This window comes from Suncus etruscus, chromosome 9 (genome assembly GCF_024139225.1).
Source record: "Suncus etruscus isolate mSunEtr1 chromosome 9, mSunEtr1.pri.cur, whole genome shotgun sequence".
Lineage (NCBI taxonomy): Eukaryota > Metazoa > Chordata > Mammalia > Eulipotyphla > Soricidae > Suncus > Suncus etruscus.
In genome coordinates this window covers 107,748,199-107,765,807 of record NC_064856.1, presented here as the reverse complement: position 1 = coordinate 107,765,807, position 17,609 = coordinate 107,748,199, and the positions used below count along the sequence as shown (strand labels likewise).

At 47.4% G+C, this 17,609-nt stretch overlaps 1 protein-coding gene across 1 annotated transcript in view; it reads right to left on the bottom strand.

The window, feature by feature from the left end:
- LOC126017864 (phospholipase A and acyltransferase 3-like) overlaps positions 1-5,988 on the bottom strand; it is a 29,291-nt gene extending 23,303 nt beyond the window's left edge. Inside the window, exon 1 of the mRNA XM_049779926.1 lies at positions 5,920-5,988. Within this exon, the coding sequence (XP_049635883.1) occupies positions 5,920-5,934 (15 nt within the window). The 5' untranslated portion in view covers positions 5,935-5,988. The remainder of the gene's footprint in view (positions 1-5,919) is intronic.
- Between the last annotated feature and the right edge of the window lie 11,621 nt (positions 5,989-17,609).

Sequence of the window (17,609 nt, the reverse complement as noted above, 5' to 3'; positions counted from 1 at the left end):
TGGAGCTGGACTACTCAACTCCCAAGAAAGTCCTGCATGTGTCAGTCAGGACTGCCTGACTCCCAGGGGATCCCCGTATCCTGGAAAGAGGACTGCTGGACCTCTTGACTCCCCCTGGGAACCACCCGCACCTCTGAGAGTCACAGCAGGAACAAAAACCCAGGTCAGGGGTTCCCCATGGCTCTGTCTAAAGCCCAAGGGCACCTCACCCCCTCATATCAGACAGGTCCACATCTAGTTGACCTGACCTCCCTTTTCCAGAAACAAGGTCACTCAGCGCCTCCTTGGAATTCTGCTGTCTTAAGCAAACCACAGTTGCAACTGTGAGGGAAGTACTGCCCACTGGGAGACATTGTCCTCCAGCTTACAGGTTACACACACACAAAGGGACATGCCTATATATATATATATATACATATATGTATATATATATACACATAGAGGTGTGCCCACATGGCATGCATGGACATACAACATGCCCATATACATAGACAGATATGCCCACACAGGCACATAGACATAGAGATAAGGCTGGCCACATACATACATGCTCTTCCCCACATAGAAGGATGCCCACATGACACGCACAAACATTTCAATCCCATTTGTGACTCAAAGCTGCTCTTACACTAAGTCCTACTGGGTCTGAGGGCTCCAGTCCCAGTTGAATACTGAGGCTTCATGACTTACAGGGAAGTCTCAAAGCAGGGCGTTTCTAATTAGTGGCTTTTTGTTTTTATTTTTATTTCTTTTTTGGGGGGGTCACACCCAGCAGCACTCAGGGGTTACTCCTGGATCTGCGCTCAGAAATCGCTCCTGGCAGGCTTGGGGGACCGTATGGGATTCTGAGATTTGAACCACCGTCCTTCTGCATGCAAGACAAATGCCCTACCTCCATGCTATCGCTCAGGCCCCTGGTTTTTCTTTCTTTCTTTCTTTCTTTCTTTCTTTCTTTCTTTCTTTCTTTCTTTCTTTCTTTCTTTCTTTCTTTCTTTCTTTCTTTCTTTCTTTCTTTCTTTCTTTCTTTCTTTCTTTCTTTCTTTCTTTCTTTCTTTCTTTCTTTCTTTCTTTCTTTCTTTCTTTCTTTCTTTCTTTCTTTCTTTCTTTCTTTCTTTCTTTCTTTCTTTCTTTTTTTGTGTGTGGTTTTTGGGTCACACCCGGCAATGTTCAGGGGTTACTCCTGGCTTCATGCTCAGAAATTGCTCCTGGCAGGCACGGGGAACCATATGTGACGCCGGGATTTGAATTGATGATGACCTTCTGCATGAAAGGCAAACGCCTTACCTCCTTGCTATCTCTCCGGCCCCTGGTTTTTCATTTTTTAATTCAACACCAGTCTTTCTACTTCCTTCAGCTAGGTCTGCATGGAAGTTTAATCCACCAACAAGGCCTGGCCTGGCTAGTCAGCCTTGGCACAGACACTCACTCAGCCACTTGTGGCATTCAGCCAGCAGTTCTGAAGGTGCCAAGTGGCATGGGTGTGGTGGTGTGGCCTGGCCTCAGGGCCAACATTTTCCTGTGTTTAACAAGGAACTTGGGGATTCAGAGATAGCTCAGCGGGGAGGGCATTTGTCTTCCACGAAGTGGACCCTGGTTCAATCCCCAGCACCCCACGTGGTCCCCGGAGCCTATCAGGAGTGATCCCTAAGCAGAGCCAGAAGGAACCTCTGAGCACTGCCAGGTATGGCACAAGAACAGAAACAAAATAATAAAACAAATAAAGAAGAAGGGAGTGGGGTTGAAGAAATAGCACAGCGGGGAGGGCGCTTGGCTTGTACGTGGTTGACCTGTGTTCAATCCCCAGCACCCCATTTGGTTCCTCAATCCCCACCAGAAATGATCCCTGAGCACCAGGTCAAGAGGAAGCCCTGAGCACCATAAGCTGCTAAGATTTCTGAGTCTGGAGAAATAGTACAGTGGGCAGGGTGTTTGTCTTGCCTGTAGCCAATTGGGGTTCAATCCCCAGCACTTCATCTGATTTCCTGAATTGCGTCAGGCCTGATCTCTCAGTTGAGCCAAGAGTAAGCTCTGGGGGACCGGAGAGATAGCATGAAGGTGAGGCGTTTGCCTTGCATGCAGAAGGATGGTGGTTCGAATCCTGGCATCCCATATGGTCCCCAGAGCCTGCCAGGAGTGATTTCTGAGCGTAGAGCCAGGAGTAAGCCCTGAGTGGCGCAGGGTGTGACCCAAAAAGCAAAAAAAAAAAAAAAAAAAAAAGTAAGCTCTGAGCACCACAGCTCCATCCCCCAAAGAAACATTGCCAGGATTTTATTTCTCAGTATCTATGTGGAGTCAGGCATGAAGCCCAGAGTCCACATGTAGAATGTATGCGCTCTCCCATAGTGCTACATTCCTGCTTGGTATTTTTTTCTTTTTTTGGTTTTTGGGCCACACTCGGCAGTGCTCAGGGGTGACTCCTGGCTGTCTGCTCAGAAATAGCTCCTGGCAGGCACGGGGGACCATATGGGACACCGGGATTCGAACCAACCACCTTTGGTCCTGGATCTGCTGTGCTATCTCTCTGGGCCCCCTATTTTTTTTCTTTTAAGAAAAACGAGGGGCCAGCAAGGTGGCGCTAGAGGTAAGGTGTCTGCCTTGCAAGCGCTAACCAAGGAAAGACAGTGGTTCGATCCCCCGGCATCCCATATGGTCCCCCCAAGCCAGGGGCGATTTCTGAGCACTTAGCCAGGAGTAACCCCTGAGCATCAAACAGGTGTGGCCTGAAAACAAAACAAAACAAAACAAAACAAAACAAAAAGAAAAAAGAGATGGTATGAACCAGTAATAGTATATCCTAGACATGTATAAGATCCGGGGCTTGGTTCCTAACACCAAAAAAAGTAGCTTTTGGGGAGCCAGAGCGATAACTCAGGGGATAGAACATTTGCCTTGCACACAGCTCACTCAAGTTTCATCCCCGGCAACACATATTGTATCCAAGCCCATCAGAAATAATTTCTTAATGCAGAGCCTGGAGGAACCCTTGAGCACTGCTGAATGTGGCTCCAAAAAATTAGTTTTTGAAAGACTTATAGACTTATTTTTCTGCAGCTTACTATGAAAGGAGGTCTTTATTTTTTAATTATTAACCAATTATCCAATATTTAAAGCTTTTTGCATTTGTGTATCTGTTGTTCTGTATTTGTTATAGATGAACAAAACTTTTGCAATTTAAAAGTTTAAGTACTTTAGGACCAGAGCAATAGCATAGTGGGCAGGGCCTTTGACTTGCACACAGTCAACCCAAGTTTTATCCCCTAGGGTCCCCCGAGGCTGCCAGGACTGGTTCGTGAGCACAGAGCAAGGAGTAACCCTGAGCATGACTGGGTGTGGTCCAAAAACAAGCAAACAAAACAAGCTTAAGTGTTCTTCACTCAACTGTGAGCAAAGACTAAACGGAGTTGGATGAAATCCTGGACATGATTATGCACAGCTCAGTCTTGACAAAGCTCTGTCAGGCATTCAGAAGTCAAGAGAAGCTGGAGGGTTATTAATATTCATTACTGACCAACCTATGCATAAGGATGTTCAGCTGCCTTATTTGGGGGAGAGGGGTGCACTGGACCACACCCCTTCCCACAGAGCTCAGAGCTTTCTCCAGGCTCTGTGCTCAGGGATCCCTCCTGGCAGGGCTTTGAGGGCTTAACTAAACTCTATGCTATCTAGTGCCCTTGTTTTTCCTTTTTTCCTAAACTAATATGATTAAAAGTAGTATTAAATATGATCTCTGGAGGGGCCGGCGTGGTGGCGCAAGAGGTAAGGTGTCTGCTTTGCAAGCGCTAGCCAAGGAAAGATCGCGATGGCAGTTCAATCCCCCGGCGTCCCATATGGTCCCCCCAAGCCAGGGGCAATTTCTGAGTGCTTAGCCAGGAGTAACCCCTGAGCATCAAACGGGTGTGGCCGGACCCCCCCCCCCCCAAACAAAAATATGATCGCTGGAGCGATAGTACAGCAGTAGGGCATTTGCCTTGCACATGGCCGACCCAGGATGGACCTTGGTTCCATCCTCAGCGTCCCATATGGTCCCCCAGGCCAGGAGTGATTTTTGAGCACATAGCCAGGAGTAACCCCTGAGCATCACCAGGTGTGATTCAAAAACCAAGGAAAAAAAATATTATCAGTTCAGGGGCTGAAGAGATAATACAGAGGAAGGGTATTTTTGCCTTGCAAGCTGCCGACCCGATTATGGTTCAAATCCTGGCATCCCATATGACCCCCCTCCCCCTGTGCCTGCCAGGAGCAATTTCTAAGCATAGAGCCAGGAGTAACCCCTGAGCACCACTAGGTATGGCCCAAACTCCCTCCCCGCAAAATTATCATTTCAGGTCCAGAACCATAACATAGTGGATAGGGAGTTTTCCTTTCACTTAATCCAAGTTCTATCCTCGGTATCCCATATGGTCTCGTCAGGCTGCCAGGAGTGACTTCTGAGCACAGAGCCAGGAGTAATCCCTGAGCACTGCTGGCTCAAAAAACCAAAACCAAAAACAAACAAACAAACAAAAAATAGGACTGGACTGGAGCAATATCACAGCAGCACAGTGGTAGGGAGTTTGCCTTGCACTCGGCCTAACGGTGACTGACTCAGGTTCAATCCCTGGCATCCCATATGGTCCCATGGGCCTGCAAGGAGTGACTTCTGAGGGCAGAGCCAGGAATAACCCCTGAGTGCTGCTGTGCATGGCCCCAAAACAAAAACAAACAAAAAGATTGGCTCATCACTGTCTCACTTTTATTGTTATTATTTTGACTGATTTCACAGACAATGGTCGACAAAGTAAAAAGTTTCTTTCCTGGACACTAGAACTGTCATTTCAGGATTGTTTCTGAAAACAAGGATGCAGACAGAGAAAAATGTTAGGGGGCATGTTAGGGAGGGGTGCTCTCTAACATGGTGCTTGGAGAGGGGACCAAATAGGATGGAACTCAGGTGGACTCTGTGCAAAGCAAGCACCCCACTTGTGCTATCTGTTCAGCTACTGAGAGAGGCATTTTAGGTGCCAGATTTGTCCCCTTGATCCCCAAGAACCTTCCTTGTGAATTAATAACAATAACAGTGAGTTCCTGGAACCCCAGATAGAAACAGGAAGCCACTTGTTGGGCCACTGCATACACTTGTGAACTCTAGGAGCAGAGCGGAATTCGGACCCACATTTTCAGCAGGATGGGTCTGTGTCCAAAACCGGAGCTGAAGGAAGCTCTTGCTAAACCCTTGTATGATCTTTGTTTTGTTTTGTTTTGTTTTGTTTTGTTTTGGTTTTGGGGCCTCACCCAGTGAGGCTCAGGGGTTATTCCTGGCTATGCGCTCAGAATCGCTTGTGGCTTGGGGAACCATATGGGATGCTGGGGGATTGAACCACGTCCATCCTGGGTCAGCTGCTTGTGCCACCGCTCTGGCCCCCTTTGTATGATTTTTTTGTTTGTTTGTTAAGGGCCACACCCGAGATAAACCAGGCTTACTCCTGGCTCTGTAATGGGGGACACTCTTGGCTGTGCAAGCTAAGCCCACTGCACTCTCTCTCTGGTCCCCCCACCCCCGGACAAAGGCTCCCTGGAAACCCATCACAGGTTAACAAAAGAGAACTTCCAGGCAGATGACAGGGTGAGTCAGCTGAGATCAAGCCACGGCCAGGGTCAGGACAGGGCCAAAGATCCACCTACACACAGTCTGGTGTCCAGTCTGGTGTCCAGACCGCCCATTGGCTGCCACCCAAGACAAGCCTTCCCTGGGAACCTCCAGCCGGGCCCAGCATGCCCTGTTGCAAACCCCGGGGCAGCTGCAACAAGTGGCTGCTGGGTGACCCCTTAGGACACCTGCTGCCCAGTGGGGGCCCCTGCATCCTTCAGGACCTTCTCTCCAGAACCCCCCGAATACCCAGCACACCCCACTTACAAGAACACCCAGCACACCCCACTTACAAAGAGCGCTCGCATCTTCTCTCCTTGGGGACCCTCAGGGTCAGCTGCGAGGACGACAATGCCTGCTGCAGGATGGAAAGGACAGAATTCAGGGTCATTCACGACAAAGAAAAAGTAACCCCAAGACCCCAGGAGGAGATGGCAGAGACTCCATCCTGGCGAGAACCCCCGATTCGCCCTAAAAGTCAGCCTAAGGGAGCACCCGGGTCCCCAGCCTGGAGGCAGGCAATGGCTACTTTCGTCCTTGTCCAGCCTGTCCCAACTTGTTTTCTCCTCCAGATCACCCCCACAGGCTCCCCAAACCTCCTTGCTCCCCAGTAAAGAACCTTTCCACCCACCTCTAGGAGTCAAGGATTCGGGGAGCAGCACTGCCTGAGCACAGGGAAGCGACCGGCTTAATAGCTGCAGAGTCCCGGGCGGGTGAGGTCACCGCTGGCCCCTCCCCAAGCTTGCCTAGCTAATGAAGACTTGGCTGGGCACAGGCCGCTCCGGCCTCCCTCTCTCCCTCCCTCCCGGTCACACCGTCCCGATGCCTCCCACTCGCCCTGGATGTGGCGACTGCGCCTCCTCTAAGTCCTGCCACTAACCAACAGTGCTGGAAAACTTAGGGTGTACTTGGTCCCTGTATGCCCTTGGTGCTGCGGACGCTTAAAACCCATTTTGGGGGAGGTTTAAAAACCCTTCTAAAGCTATTGGAAGAAAAGGGAATAGCAAAAAGAAAGGGGTTTTGAACTAAGAGCACTTAAGAAGGAAAGAGAGATAGTATGCAGTTTTTTTTTTTTTTTTTTTTAACCATTTTGTGCAAAGGCACACTTTTTTCATGAAAAAAAAAAAAAAATCACGAGGCATAGCACTGTTACACCCCACTCAGGAAGGGCACACACCAGAAGTGCTTCTTAGCTTTCTTGGGTGTAGTGCACTTCTGAAAAAGAATTATTTGCCAAAAAGGCCCGCTTAGAGTAGTCAAATCAGTTGACCCTTTTGCGTGGATTGTTTGGCTATAATTCTAAACGTGGCTGTGACTATCTCTCTCTTTATTTTTGACCATTATTAGAAATCAGGCCTCAGTATTTTTTTTTGGGGGGGGGGGCCCACACCCGGCGATGCTCAGGGGTTACTCCTGGCTGTCTGCTCAGAAATAGCTCCTAAAAAAAAAAAAAAAAAAGAAAAAAAAAAGAAATAGCTCCTGGCAGACACAGGGGACCATATGGGACACCGGGATTTGAACCAACCACCTTTGGTCCTGGATTGGCTGCTTGCAAGGCAAACACCTCTGTGCTATCTCTCCGGGCCCAGGCCTCAGTATTTTTTCTAACAAAGGAACACACTATCAAATCCCGCCAAAAGTTTCCCACTGACCAGTTCTCTGTGATCTCTGCTACCTTGGCGCCAAGATCATGTTTTTTTCCAAAACTTAGCTCATGATGAAAGCAATTTTCAGTTTTCCCCAAAACTCTAAAACATTTCTCTCTCTTCCCACTTCCCCGAAAATTACCTGGTTTCTCCTGCTTACCCAAAAACAAAAGCTAACCCACAACAGAACTTCTTTTTACCCTCAGCATCGGTTCTTTAATATGCAGATTTTAGCTATGGCCTTCCATTATGCTTCCCTGACCATCTCCCACTTTCTTTGTTCCCCATAAATTACACCCCGCATTCCAGAGCTCACCCCTTAAAAGTCACCCAGCTCAAAAAATAAATTTGTCTTCGTCTTTTCCAGACGCAAGTCCCCATATATCGTGTGTGGTAATTTATTTCTACAATATTGTTCCGTGTTTCCACTCTTTCCCCGTGAAAGGTTTCCCGGATTCCAGGAAGAAGAAGCTTAGAGGCGCTGGCGTCTGCAGCATACCACCATTAGAAAATGTTAAAAAAAAAATAATAATTTAGGGGCTGGAGAGATAGCATGGAGTAAGGCATTTGCCTCTTATGCAGATGGTCAGTGGTTCAAATCCTGACATCCCATATGGTCCCCTGAACCTGCCAGGAGTGATTTCTGAGCATAGAGCCAGGAGTGACCCCTGAGCACTGCCAGGTGTGACCCAAAAACCAAAAAAAAAAAAAACCAAAAAACAAACAAACAACAAAACTCTGCCTATATTGACTATATATATAAAGTAATTCTCTTGAATAGGAATTAAATAAACACAAATAAGTTATTCTATAATTTGTTATGAAATAATGTAGTGGTTGGTCTATTTGTGAGCTGAAGCTGCATATTACAGATGAAATTGGAATTTTTCGCACGGCACACCAGATAATATCTCCCAGCACACTAGTGTGCCGATGCACGGTGGTTGAAAAACGCTGGGATAGGGAAGAGGGTGTTTGCCTTGAGTACCCAGGCACCCCGGCTTATGTGGTCCCCTGAGCCCTGCCAGGAGTGATATCTGAGAGCAGAGCCAAGAGCAAAAGCTGAGTGCCACCAAATAGCAAAACTATGAGGAGGGGGGCTTAAGCTATTAGCTTAAAATTGGCACAAGTAGACATCCCATGAATGAATGAATGAATGAATGAATGAATTCACAGGAGTAGAACCAGCTCCTGATTTTTTTCCTGGACTGTTCTTTTAGGCCACACCCAGCAACACTCAGGGGTTACTCCTGGCTCTGCACTCAGAAATCAAATAAAATGCCAGGGATTGAATCCAGGTCAGCCAGCCATGTGCAAGGTGAATGCCCTACCCACTGTAGTTTCTGTTCCAAATGTGTGTGTGTGTGCGTGTGTGCCACACCTGGCAGTTCTCAGAACTCTGGGCTCAGGGATCACTCCTGGGGATTCGGGACTGTCTCGGATGCTGGGGCTTGAACCCAGGTCAGCCACAAGCAAGGCAGGCACCCTCCTCGCTGTACTTGGGCTCTGAGCTCCTGATTCCTGATATACCTGCCACCGCCCAAACACCCCTGAATTTTGCACGCAGGACACTTGGCGGGATTCTGACCTTGACATTGGCCAAAACCGGATAACTCAGGACAGCCGAGCCTCGGTGTGTGCGCCTGTGAAATGGAGCAGTGACGACACTGTCAATTTATCAGACACGACATCAAACTGCCTCTCCCAGAGCAAGAGAGGGAGTAAAGAACGATGCTTCCATTCTTGCTGCTGAGTCCCATGTCCAGCATGTGACAGGTCCCCACTAGGCCCTGCCTTGGTGATTAACACCATGTTGTTCGTTGTTCAGTAAAACCGGTTATTTTCCCAGCTCTCCATTGGGGAGCCAGGGCAAGTATAAATAACAAAGCTGAGGTGCAGGATGACTCACCCAGCCACTGCTTGTGTCTGGGGGAGGCCCTGCCTATCTGTCTGTCTGTCCAGCTGTCCAACCCCCAGGAAAGGACCAGTATGGAAGAAATGAGATTGACAGCTGCTTTTCCAGAATATGGGACTTCTCTTAATGCTTTCTTTTTTCCCCTTGCTGTGCCAGGAACAGCAACACATGAAACTCCAGAGCACTGGGATGTGATTATTACTTTTTTTTTTTTTGGTTTGTGGGTCACACCCGGCTGTGCTCAGGGGTTACCCCTGGCTCTGCGCTCAGAAATCGCTCCTGGCAGGCGCCGGGGACCATATGGGATGCCAGAATTCGAACTACCGTCTGTCCTGGATCAGCTGTGTGCAAAGCAAATGCCCTGCCTGCGCTGTGCTAGCTCTGCGGCCCTGATTATCTTATCTTTACCTTTTGCCCTGCTCTGCACAGTCACCCTCGGGGCTGAGGAGCCAGCCTGCAGACTACACACTAAGATGACCACTGCTTGGTGGCATCGTGCCAGGCTCCACCCGCGCCTGACTCCACAGCCTCAGTGCTTGACTCTTTTTTTCTTTGGTTTTTGGGTCACACCCAGCAGCGCTAAGGGGTTACTCCTGGCTCTATGCTCAGAAATTGCTCCTGGCAGGCTCAGGGGACCATATGGGATGCTAGGATTCAAAGCACCGTCCTTCTGCATGCAAGACAAACACCCTACCTCCCTGCTATCTCTCTGGCCTCAACCTTCTCCACTTTTGAGTTTGCTCTGTCCAGAAAAAACAGTTTTGAAAAGGGAAGGTGAGTATAACTTTTCAGCAGGCAAGAAGAAATAAATCTCTCCGGGGAGGCCCTGAAGAACTTCCACTGCTTCAAGGAAGCAGAGCCACTTTTAGCTCCCTTTCAAAGGACATGCCAGGGGGGAGAGATAGCACAGAGGGTAGGGCGCTTATCTTGCACTCAGCTGACCTGGGTTCCAGCATATCATATAGTCCCCTGAGCACCACCAGGACTAATTCCTGAGTGCAGAGCCAGGAATAAACCCTGAACATTGTTAGGTATGATCCCTCACAAAATAAGAAAGATTTAGGTCACCTCTGGGTGTGGTTCAAATGCCACCCTGGTAATGAGAATGGTGTTGAAATATTTAATACCTGAAACAACTATCATGAACAACTTGGTAAATCACGGTATTATAATAAAAAAATATCTTTTTGGGGAGCCGGGGTGATAGCATAGTGGTAAGGCATTTATTTGCCTTGCATGCATCCAACTGGTGACAGATCTGGGTTCGATCCATGGCATCCCATGTGGTCTTCCCAAGCCTGCCATTGAGCACCCCTGAGTGCCAGTGGGTGTGGCCCCAAAACCATATATATATATAATATTTATTTATATATTAGGTCAATGTTTTGATCAATGCTACCTCCTATTGCCTCTAGATCACCCTCATTCAACATAGGGAAAAGCTTTCAATAAGCTTGCTAACCTCCCCCTGAAAAATCACTCTACTAGTGGGCTCCAGAGAGGGTAGCCAAAGGTGTGACCAACAGTATGACCAACCCAAGGACCTCACTAGTGCAGGTGACAACAGAGAAATTGGTGATTCCAGCTCACTGCCTGGTCCGCAGGACACTGTTACTAAAGGACTAATTCTGTTGGGTGGGGGAAAGCAGAGGGGAAAAAAGCATATTAATATTTGAAATCAAAGAGGAGATTCTGAGAAAGTGCCTTTAGTCAGTTATTAAAGAAATCTAGGGCCGGGCGGTGGCGCTGGAGGTAAGGTGCCTGCCTTGCCTGCGCTAGCCTAGGATGGACCGAGGTTCGATCCCCCGGCGTCCCATATGGTCCCCTAAGAAGCCAGGAGCAACTTCTGAGCGCTATGGCCAGGAGTAACCCCTGAGCGTCACAGGGTGTGGCCCAAAAACCAAAAAAAAAAAAAAAAAAAAGAAATCTAAAAAAAAAAATTGGAGCCAGAGAGATACATTGGAGGTAGGGCATTTGCCTTGCATGCAGAAGGACAGTGGTTTGAATCCCAGCATTCCATATGGTCCCCCGAGCCTGCCAGGAGCGATTTCTGAGCATGGAGCCAGGAGTAACCCCTGAGTGCTGCTGGGTGTGACCCAACCCCCCCCAAAAAAATGCATATTAAATTTTGAAGTCAAAAAGGAGATTCTAAGGAAGTGTCTTTAGTCAGTTTTTAAAGAAATCTAAAAATCAGGGGCTGGAGCAATAGCACAGTGGTAAGGCGTTTTGCCTTGCACGCGGCCAACACAGGACCAATCCCAGTTCAAATCCTGGCATCCCTTATGGTCCCCAGAGTCTGCCAGGAGCGACTTCTGAACAGAAAGCCAGGAGTAACTCCTGAGTGCCGCCGGGTGTGACCCCCCCACCAAAAAAAAAAATCTAAAAATTAAACAAACAAAAATTGTTTAAGTTCAAGGTTAATATATTAATTCCTTTAAGGTTTAAGTCCACAGTGGTACCTAGACAGGGAAATTTGGGGAATCAGATAAACCTGAAGTCTTTTTTGTTTGTTTTGTTTTTTGGGTCACACCCAGCAGCGCTCAGGGGTTACTCCTGGCTCTATGCTCAGAAATCGCTCCTGGTAGGCTCAGGGGACCTTATGGGATGCTGGGATTCGAATCACCACCCTTCTGCCTGCAAGGCAAACGCCTTACCTCCATGCTATCTCTCCGGCCCCTACTTGTGATTTCTATATAAACTGCTTGAAGGTTTGACTCGAGGCCCTTGTCAAGACTCCCTCGTTGCAAGAGCCTTGGACCTCAGTTAACCATATAAACTCTCTTTTGCATCTTGCATTCTAGAGGTGGGTCTTTGACTCTCAGTGCCAACATGGATGTCAACTTGAACCCTAACTTAAAGAACATTAAATTTATTTACTTTTTTGGCTTTTGGGCCACATCCAGCAGTGCTCAAGGGTTATTTCTGGCTCTGCACTCAGGAATTGTTCCTGGTGAGGCAGCGGGAACCAAATAAAATGTTGGGATTGAACCCAGATGGGCAGTGTACAAATGCCACACTGACGGTTGCTCCCAAAAAACCCCACTACATTAAAACTTTGGACCTGGCACATGAAATTCCTTCCTAAAGAAAAAATATGTCGGGCCCGGAGAGATAGCACAACGGCGTTTGCCTTGCAAGCAGCCGATCCAGGACCAAAGGTGGTTGGTTCGAATCCCGGTGTCCCATATGGTCCCCCGTGCCTGCCAGGAGCTATTTCTGAGCAGACAGCCAGGAGTAACCCCTGAGCAACGCCGGGTGTGGTCCAAAAACCCAAAAAAAAAAAAATGTCATTTACAAAATATGTCCTTAGGTCCTGCCTGGACCGATGTTGTTTTCGTTGTTGTTGTTGTTGTTGTTATCATACCCGGCAGTGCTCAGGGGTTACTCCTGGCTCTGTGCTCAGAAATTGCTCCTTGCAGGCCTGGGGGACCATATGGGATGCCAGGATGCCAGGACCACTGTCCGTTCTGGGTCAGCTGCGTGTAAGGTGAATTTTTGTTTTTATAAGAAAATCTCTCCACGTTTTTCACTTCAATTATCTCTGCAAAGTTACAGTACATTCATTCTTCAGAGAAGGTTCGGTGACATCCCCACTTAGGAAGCTCTTAACTCAGCAACAAACAGGCCTTCCAGGGAAAGGCATCCTTACTGCATTGACACCACGCCGTCCTGATCTGGCAGGACCTCCCCTCTTCGGAAGCTCAGTGCAAGCCGTCAGGCATCTGCCGCCAGACAGACTAAACTGCACTTTCCCATCTGGCAAGTTTCTCTCATTATACTTTCTGAAACTGCTTATAAAGTAGGAACTCTCCAGGTGGAGCAAAACCCCTGCAGGGAGGGTGTGTGCCTCGCATACAGCCAACCAGGTTTGATCCCGGGCATCCCATATGGTTTCCTAAGCCTGCCGAGAGTAGTTCTTGAGCACAGAGCCAGGAGTAAGCCCTGAGCACCACCGGATGTGGCTCCCCCCCACCCAAAGTGGAAACTCTCAAGCCACATCCAGACCAGCTGAGGCAACCTCTGAATATAAAGCTGCAAATCTGATTGTGTGCCTGCGCCGCAGTCTCAGACCTACAAGTGTATGATAAAGTTCCACAAGAGATTTATCACTAAGTCAATTTCCTCATCAAATGTTGTCTTTTTTTTTTTTTTTTTTTTGGTTTTTGGGTCATACCCGGTGCTGCTCAGGGCTTATTCCTGGCTCTATATGCTCAGAAATCGCTCCTGGTAGGCTCGGGGGACCATATGGGATGCCGGGATTCCAACCACTGTCCTTCTGCATGCAAGGCAAACGCTTTAGCTCCATGCTATCTCTCCGGTCTCATACACTCCTTAACTTCTGAAATGAGTTGTTTTAATACAAAATCTTGAGATTCTCTTACACATTAACAGGAATGTGCTCCACATACACACTGTGGGAGATATGTGAAGGAACGATGTTTTGTGAGGAACTCGGCAGTATCAGTAGTAAAAGACAGGTCTTGGAAGGTGGAAGACCCTGGGATCGGTCCTTGGCACCAAAGAAGAAAAGCTGGCAGGGTGGAGCAATTGATGTCAACACCTAATTCTGAACCTAAGCCATGTTTCTGACCCACAGATGAGGCAGAGGCAAGTTTACAGGAAAAAGACCTTCTTTTTCAAGTTGGCATTTTCCCAGAGCCAGTGATGGCCAACAGTTAGAAATCATATTTGGGGCCTGGAGAAATAGCACAGCAGTGTTTGCCTTGCAAGTAGCCAATCCAGGACCTAAGGTGGCTGGTTCGAATCTTGGTGACCCATATGGTCTCCCGTGCCTGCCAGGAGTTATTTCTGAGCACCACCGGGTGTGGCCCAAAGCCCTCCCCCCCAAAAAAAAAGAATTCATATTTGAACATGAATGAAGGGGAAGGCCTAAGGAAATTAATCTAAATGTTCACTTTCCAAAGACAGAAGTTAAGAAATAAAAAAAAAAAAAACTTCCAGTATAAAGTCAAGTTATTTCTTTATAAGACCCAAACAGAAACAGTGAGAAATAGAAACAAAATCCTGAGTTCATTAAGTCATTCATGATCATATTATTAGTTAACAATCTACTAATTTGGGCCCGGAGAGATAGCACAGTGGCGTTTGCCTTGCAAGCAGCCGATCCAGGACCAAAGGTGGTTGGTTTGAATCCCGGTATCCCATATGGTCCCCCGTGCCTGCCAGGAGCTATTTCTGAGCAGACAGCCAGGAGTAACCCCTGAGCACTGCCAGGTGTGGCCCAAAAACCAAAACAAAAAAAAAACCAAAACAAAAAAACAATCTACTAATTTCTAGTAAGATGAGGTTGTTTTTTTGTTTTGTTTTGTTATGTTGTTTTGGGTTTTTGGGGTCACACCCAGCAGCGCTCAGGGGTTATTCCTGGCTCTAGGCTCAGAAATTGCTCCTGGCAAGCTCAGGGGACCATATGGGATGCTGGGATTCAAACCACCATCCTTCTGCATGCAAGGCAAACGCCTTACTTCCATGCTATCTCTGGCCCCCGGTTTGTTCGTTTTTTTTTTTGTTTTTTTTTTGTTTTTTTTTTTGTTTTTGGGCCACACCCGGCGGTGCTTAGGGGTTACTCCTGGCTGTCTGCTCAGAAATAGCTCCTGGCAGGCACGGGGGACCATGTGGGACACCGGGATTTGAACCAACCACCTTTGGTCCTGGATCGGCTGCTTGCAAGGCAAACGCCGCTGTGCTATCTCTCCGGGCCCATGTTCGTTTTTTTTTTTTTTTTTTAACACATCATCTTTTCATCACCATTATCAAGGCAGGACTCTCCATTCTGAACAATCATTATAAAGTCTAGTCTATCCATGTGCTTAGAAAAAACAGATTTAAAAACTATGTATTCTCATTGTCTGCAAGGAAGTTTACCAAGGAAGTTGATGAATGTGGGGGAGAAAGATCACCTGAAAATACATCCAAATTTCAGAAGCAAGCTTTTAATAATCTTTGACAGTCAAAGATAACCATGATTTATACATAAATGGCTTTTACAACAAGCTGGAATTTCTGAAACTTAATGGTTAAAGAATAAAATGAATGGTGAAGGAGCAAAAAACTTCGGTCAAGAATAGATCAACACATGAAAGATATACAAAAGCTTGGAATTCATTAAACTTGTATAAAAGTGGGCCGGAGAGATAGCATGGAGGTAAGGCGTTTGCCTTTCATGCAGGAGGTCATCAGTTCGAATCCCGGCGCCCCATATGGTCCCCCATGCTGGCCAGGAGCAATTTCTGAGCCTGGAGCCAGGAATAACCCCTGAGCACTGCCGGGTGTGACCCAAAAACCAAAAAAAAAAAAAAAAAAAAAAAAAAAAACTTGTATAAAAGTACAAGTGGTAAAGTGTTAAAGCAGCGAAAAGAAAACTTCTTGATTACGTGCTAGAAAAGACTTTCTTCTTCTTTTCCCCATGTTCCATTCATACTTTACATCCATTAAATTGATACCCAGACTTTGCCCTTGAGGGGGAGAGGGGCTGGGTTTCTCACTGGCGATTTTCAGAGGTTACTCCTGGTTCTGTGCTCAGGAATTGCTCCTGGTGGTGCACAGGGTGCCATCTGGGGTGCCAGGGATTGAAGCAAGGGGTTGGCCACCTGCAGGGCAAGCACCCTACCGCTGTATTATCACTCCAGCCCCAGACTTTGTCTTCTTAATTAGTTTAGTAACTAAGGTTTATATACCTGAATATTCATATAAATACCTGTAGACAAGTTTTAGCAAGTCTTAAAATCCATAATAATCCACCATTATGAATCAAAGGAAAAGGCAACTAAGCAGATAAAAAATATGTTTATTTTTGTCCTGAGATAGTACGGTGGTAAGTAAGGACACATGCTCGGGGCTCGGGCCACAGGAAAAGGAGCTTCCAAGAGACGCCCAGAAGCCCGAAGGAAGTGGGAGAGGCAGGGTCCTCGATGAGAGCCGGGGTCCGCTCCTCCAGGATGACCCAGAGCTGTGCTCCCCTGCCCGGGACCTGTGGCTGTGGCAGACACCCAGGAGTCAATAGGGGCAAGGAGGATTCCCGACGGGTCCTCTTGTCCAGAGATGCTACTGAGCTTTTTTATCGGCTGGCGATTCCTGGGCGGCGTCTCCCTCACTTCGGCCTGCGTGGAGTTGCCCATATGAGAAGTGGCCTGTAAGAGTCCACGAGTCAAGATATCAGTTCACAAAATACAGCAGTGAGATGGGGGGCTGGAGGGACCATGGGACAGAGGGAAGGATGCTTGTATATAGCCAACCCGGGTTTAAAACCCCCCCCCCCCCCCGAATCCTCCACAAGCATCACCAAGAGTTAATTCCTGATGTAGAGCCAGGAGTTAGCCCTGAGCATCACCAGATGCAGCCCCAAAACAAAACACAAAATATAGGGGCTGGAGTGATAGCACAGCAGTAGGGCATTTGCCTTGCATGCAGAAGACCTGGGACAGACCCAGATTCAATTCTCGGCATGCCACATGGTCCCCAGAGCCTGCCAGGGGCAACTTCTGAGCACAGAGCCAAGAGTAACCTCTGAGCACTGCCAGGTATGCCCCCCAAAATACACACACAATATATATATATATATATATATATATATATATATATATATATATATATAGCACAACAGCAAGAAAAAGTCCCTCTGAAATCAATTTTATCTCCTTCACTGGCATAGCACAAAGGAAAAATACAAAGAAACCAAAAACACAGTGGTTTAGGGGGGTTTGGGGAAGAGACATACAGGCTTCAGTTGAACCTCTGCTTGTTATTGTGGGGAGTGGAAGGGACAAGTCCTCACCCCCACTTAGTTAGCCACCAAATTCCAGCCCAAATGACTTCGCCCTCAGCATCTAACGGTCTGCACCCCTGGTCTGTACATCACATCTATTCCATGGCTTTCTGGGAAGATTTTAGATGACGAGGTTGCCACCCATTGAAAGGATAAAGGACAGAAAACGTTATTATCTTTCAAGGGTCTTGATTTTCCATGGAGCTTATTACTCACAAAATGGAGAATATAATTAAATTAATATCACTAAATAAATATTAAATTAATATCATTAAATATAAATTTTCTGTGAGAAATGCATTAGTCTGAATTGGAAAATGTCTCCATCTTTTTCTGAGAGAGGGCATTAGGGCAGTTTTTAAGGCACTGGGACAACATATAAAGATGTAAGAATGACTAACAGGGCCAGAGAGATAGCCTGGAGATAAGGCGTCTGCCTTGCGTCCAGAAGGACATGGTTCGAATCCTGGCATCCCATATGGTCTCCGTGCCTGCCAGGAGTGATTTCTGAGCATAGAGCGAGGAGTGACCCCTGAATGCTGCCAGGTGTTACCCCCCCAAAAAAAAAAAGAATGACTAACAGCAATTTTGGTCCCCAGTATCCCATATGGTCCCTTGAGCGCTGCCAGGGATTATCTG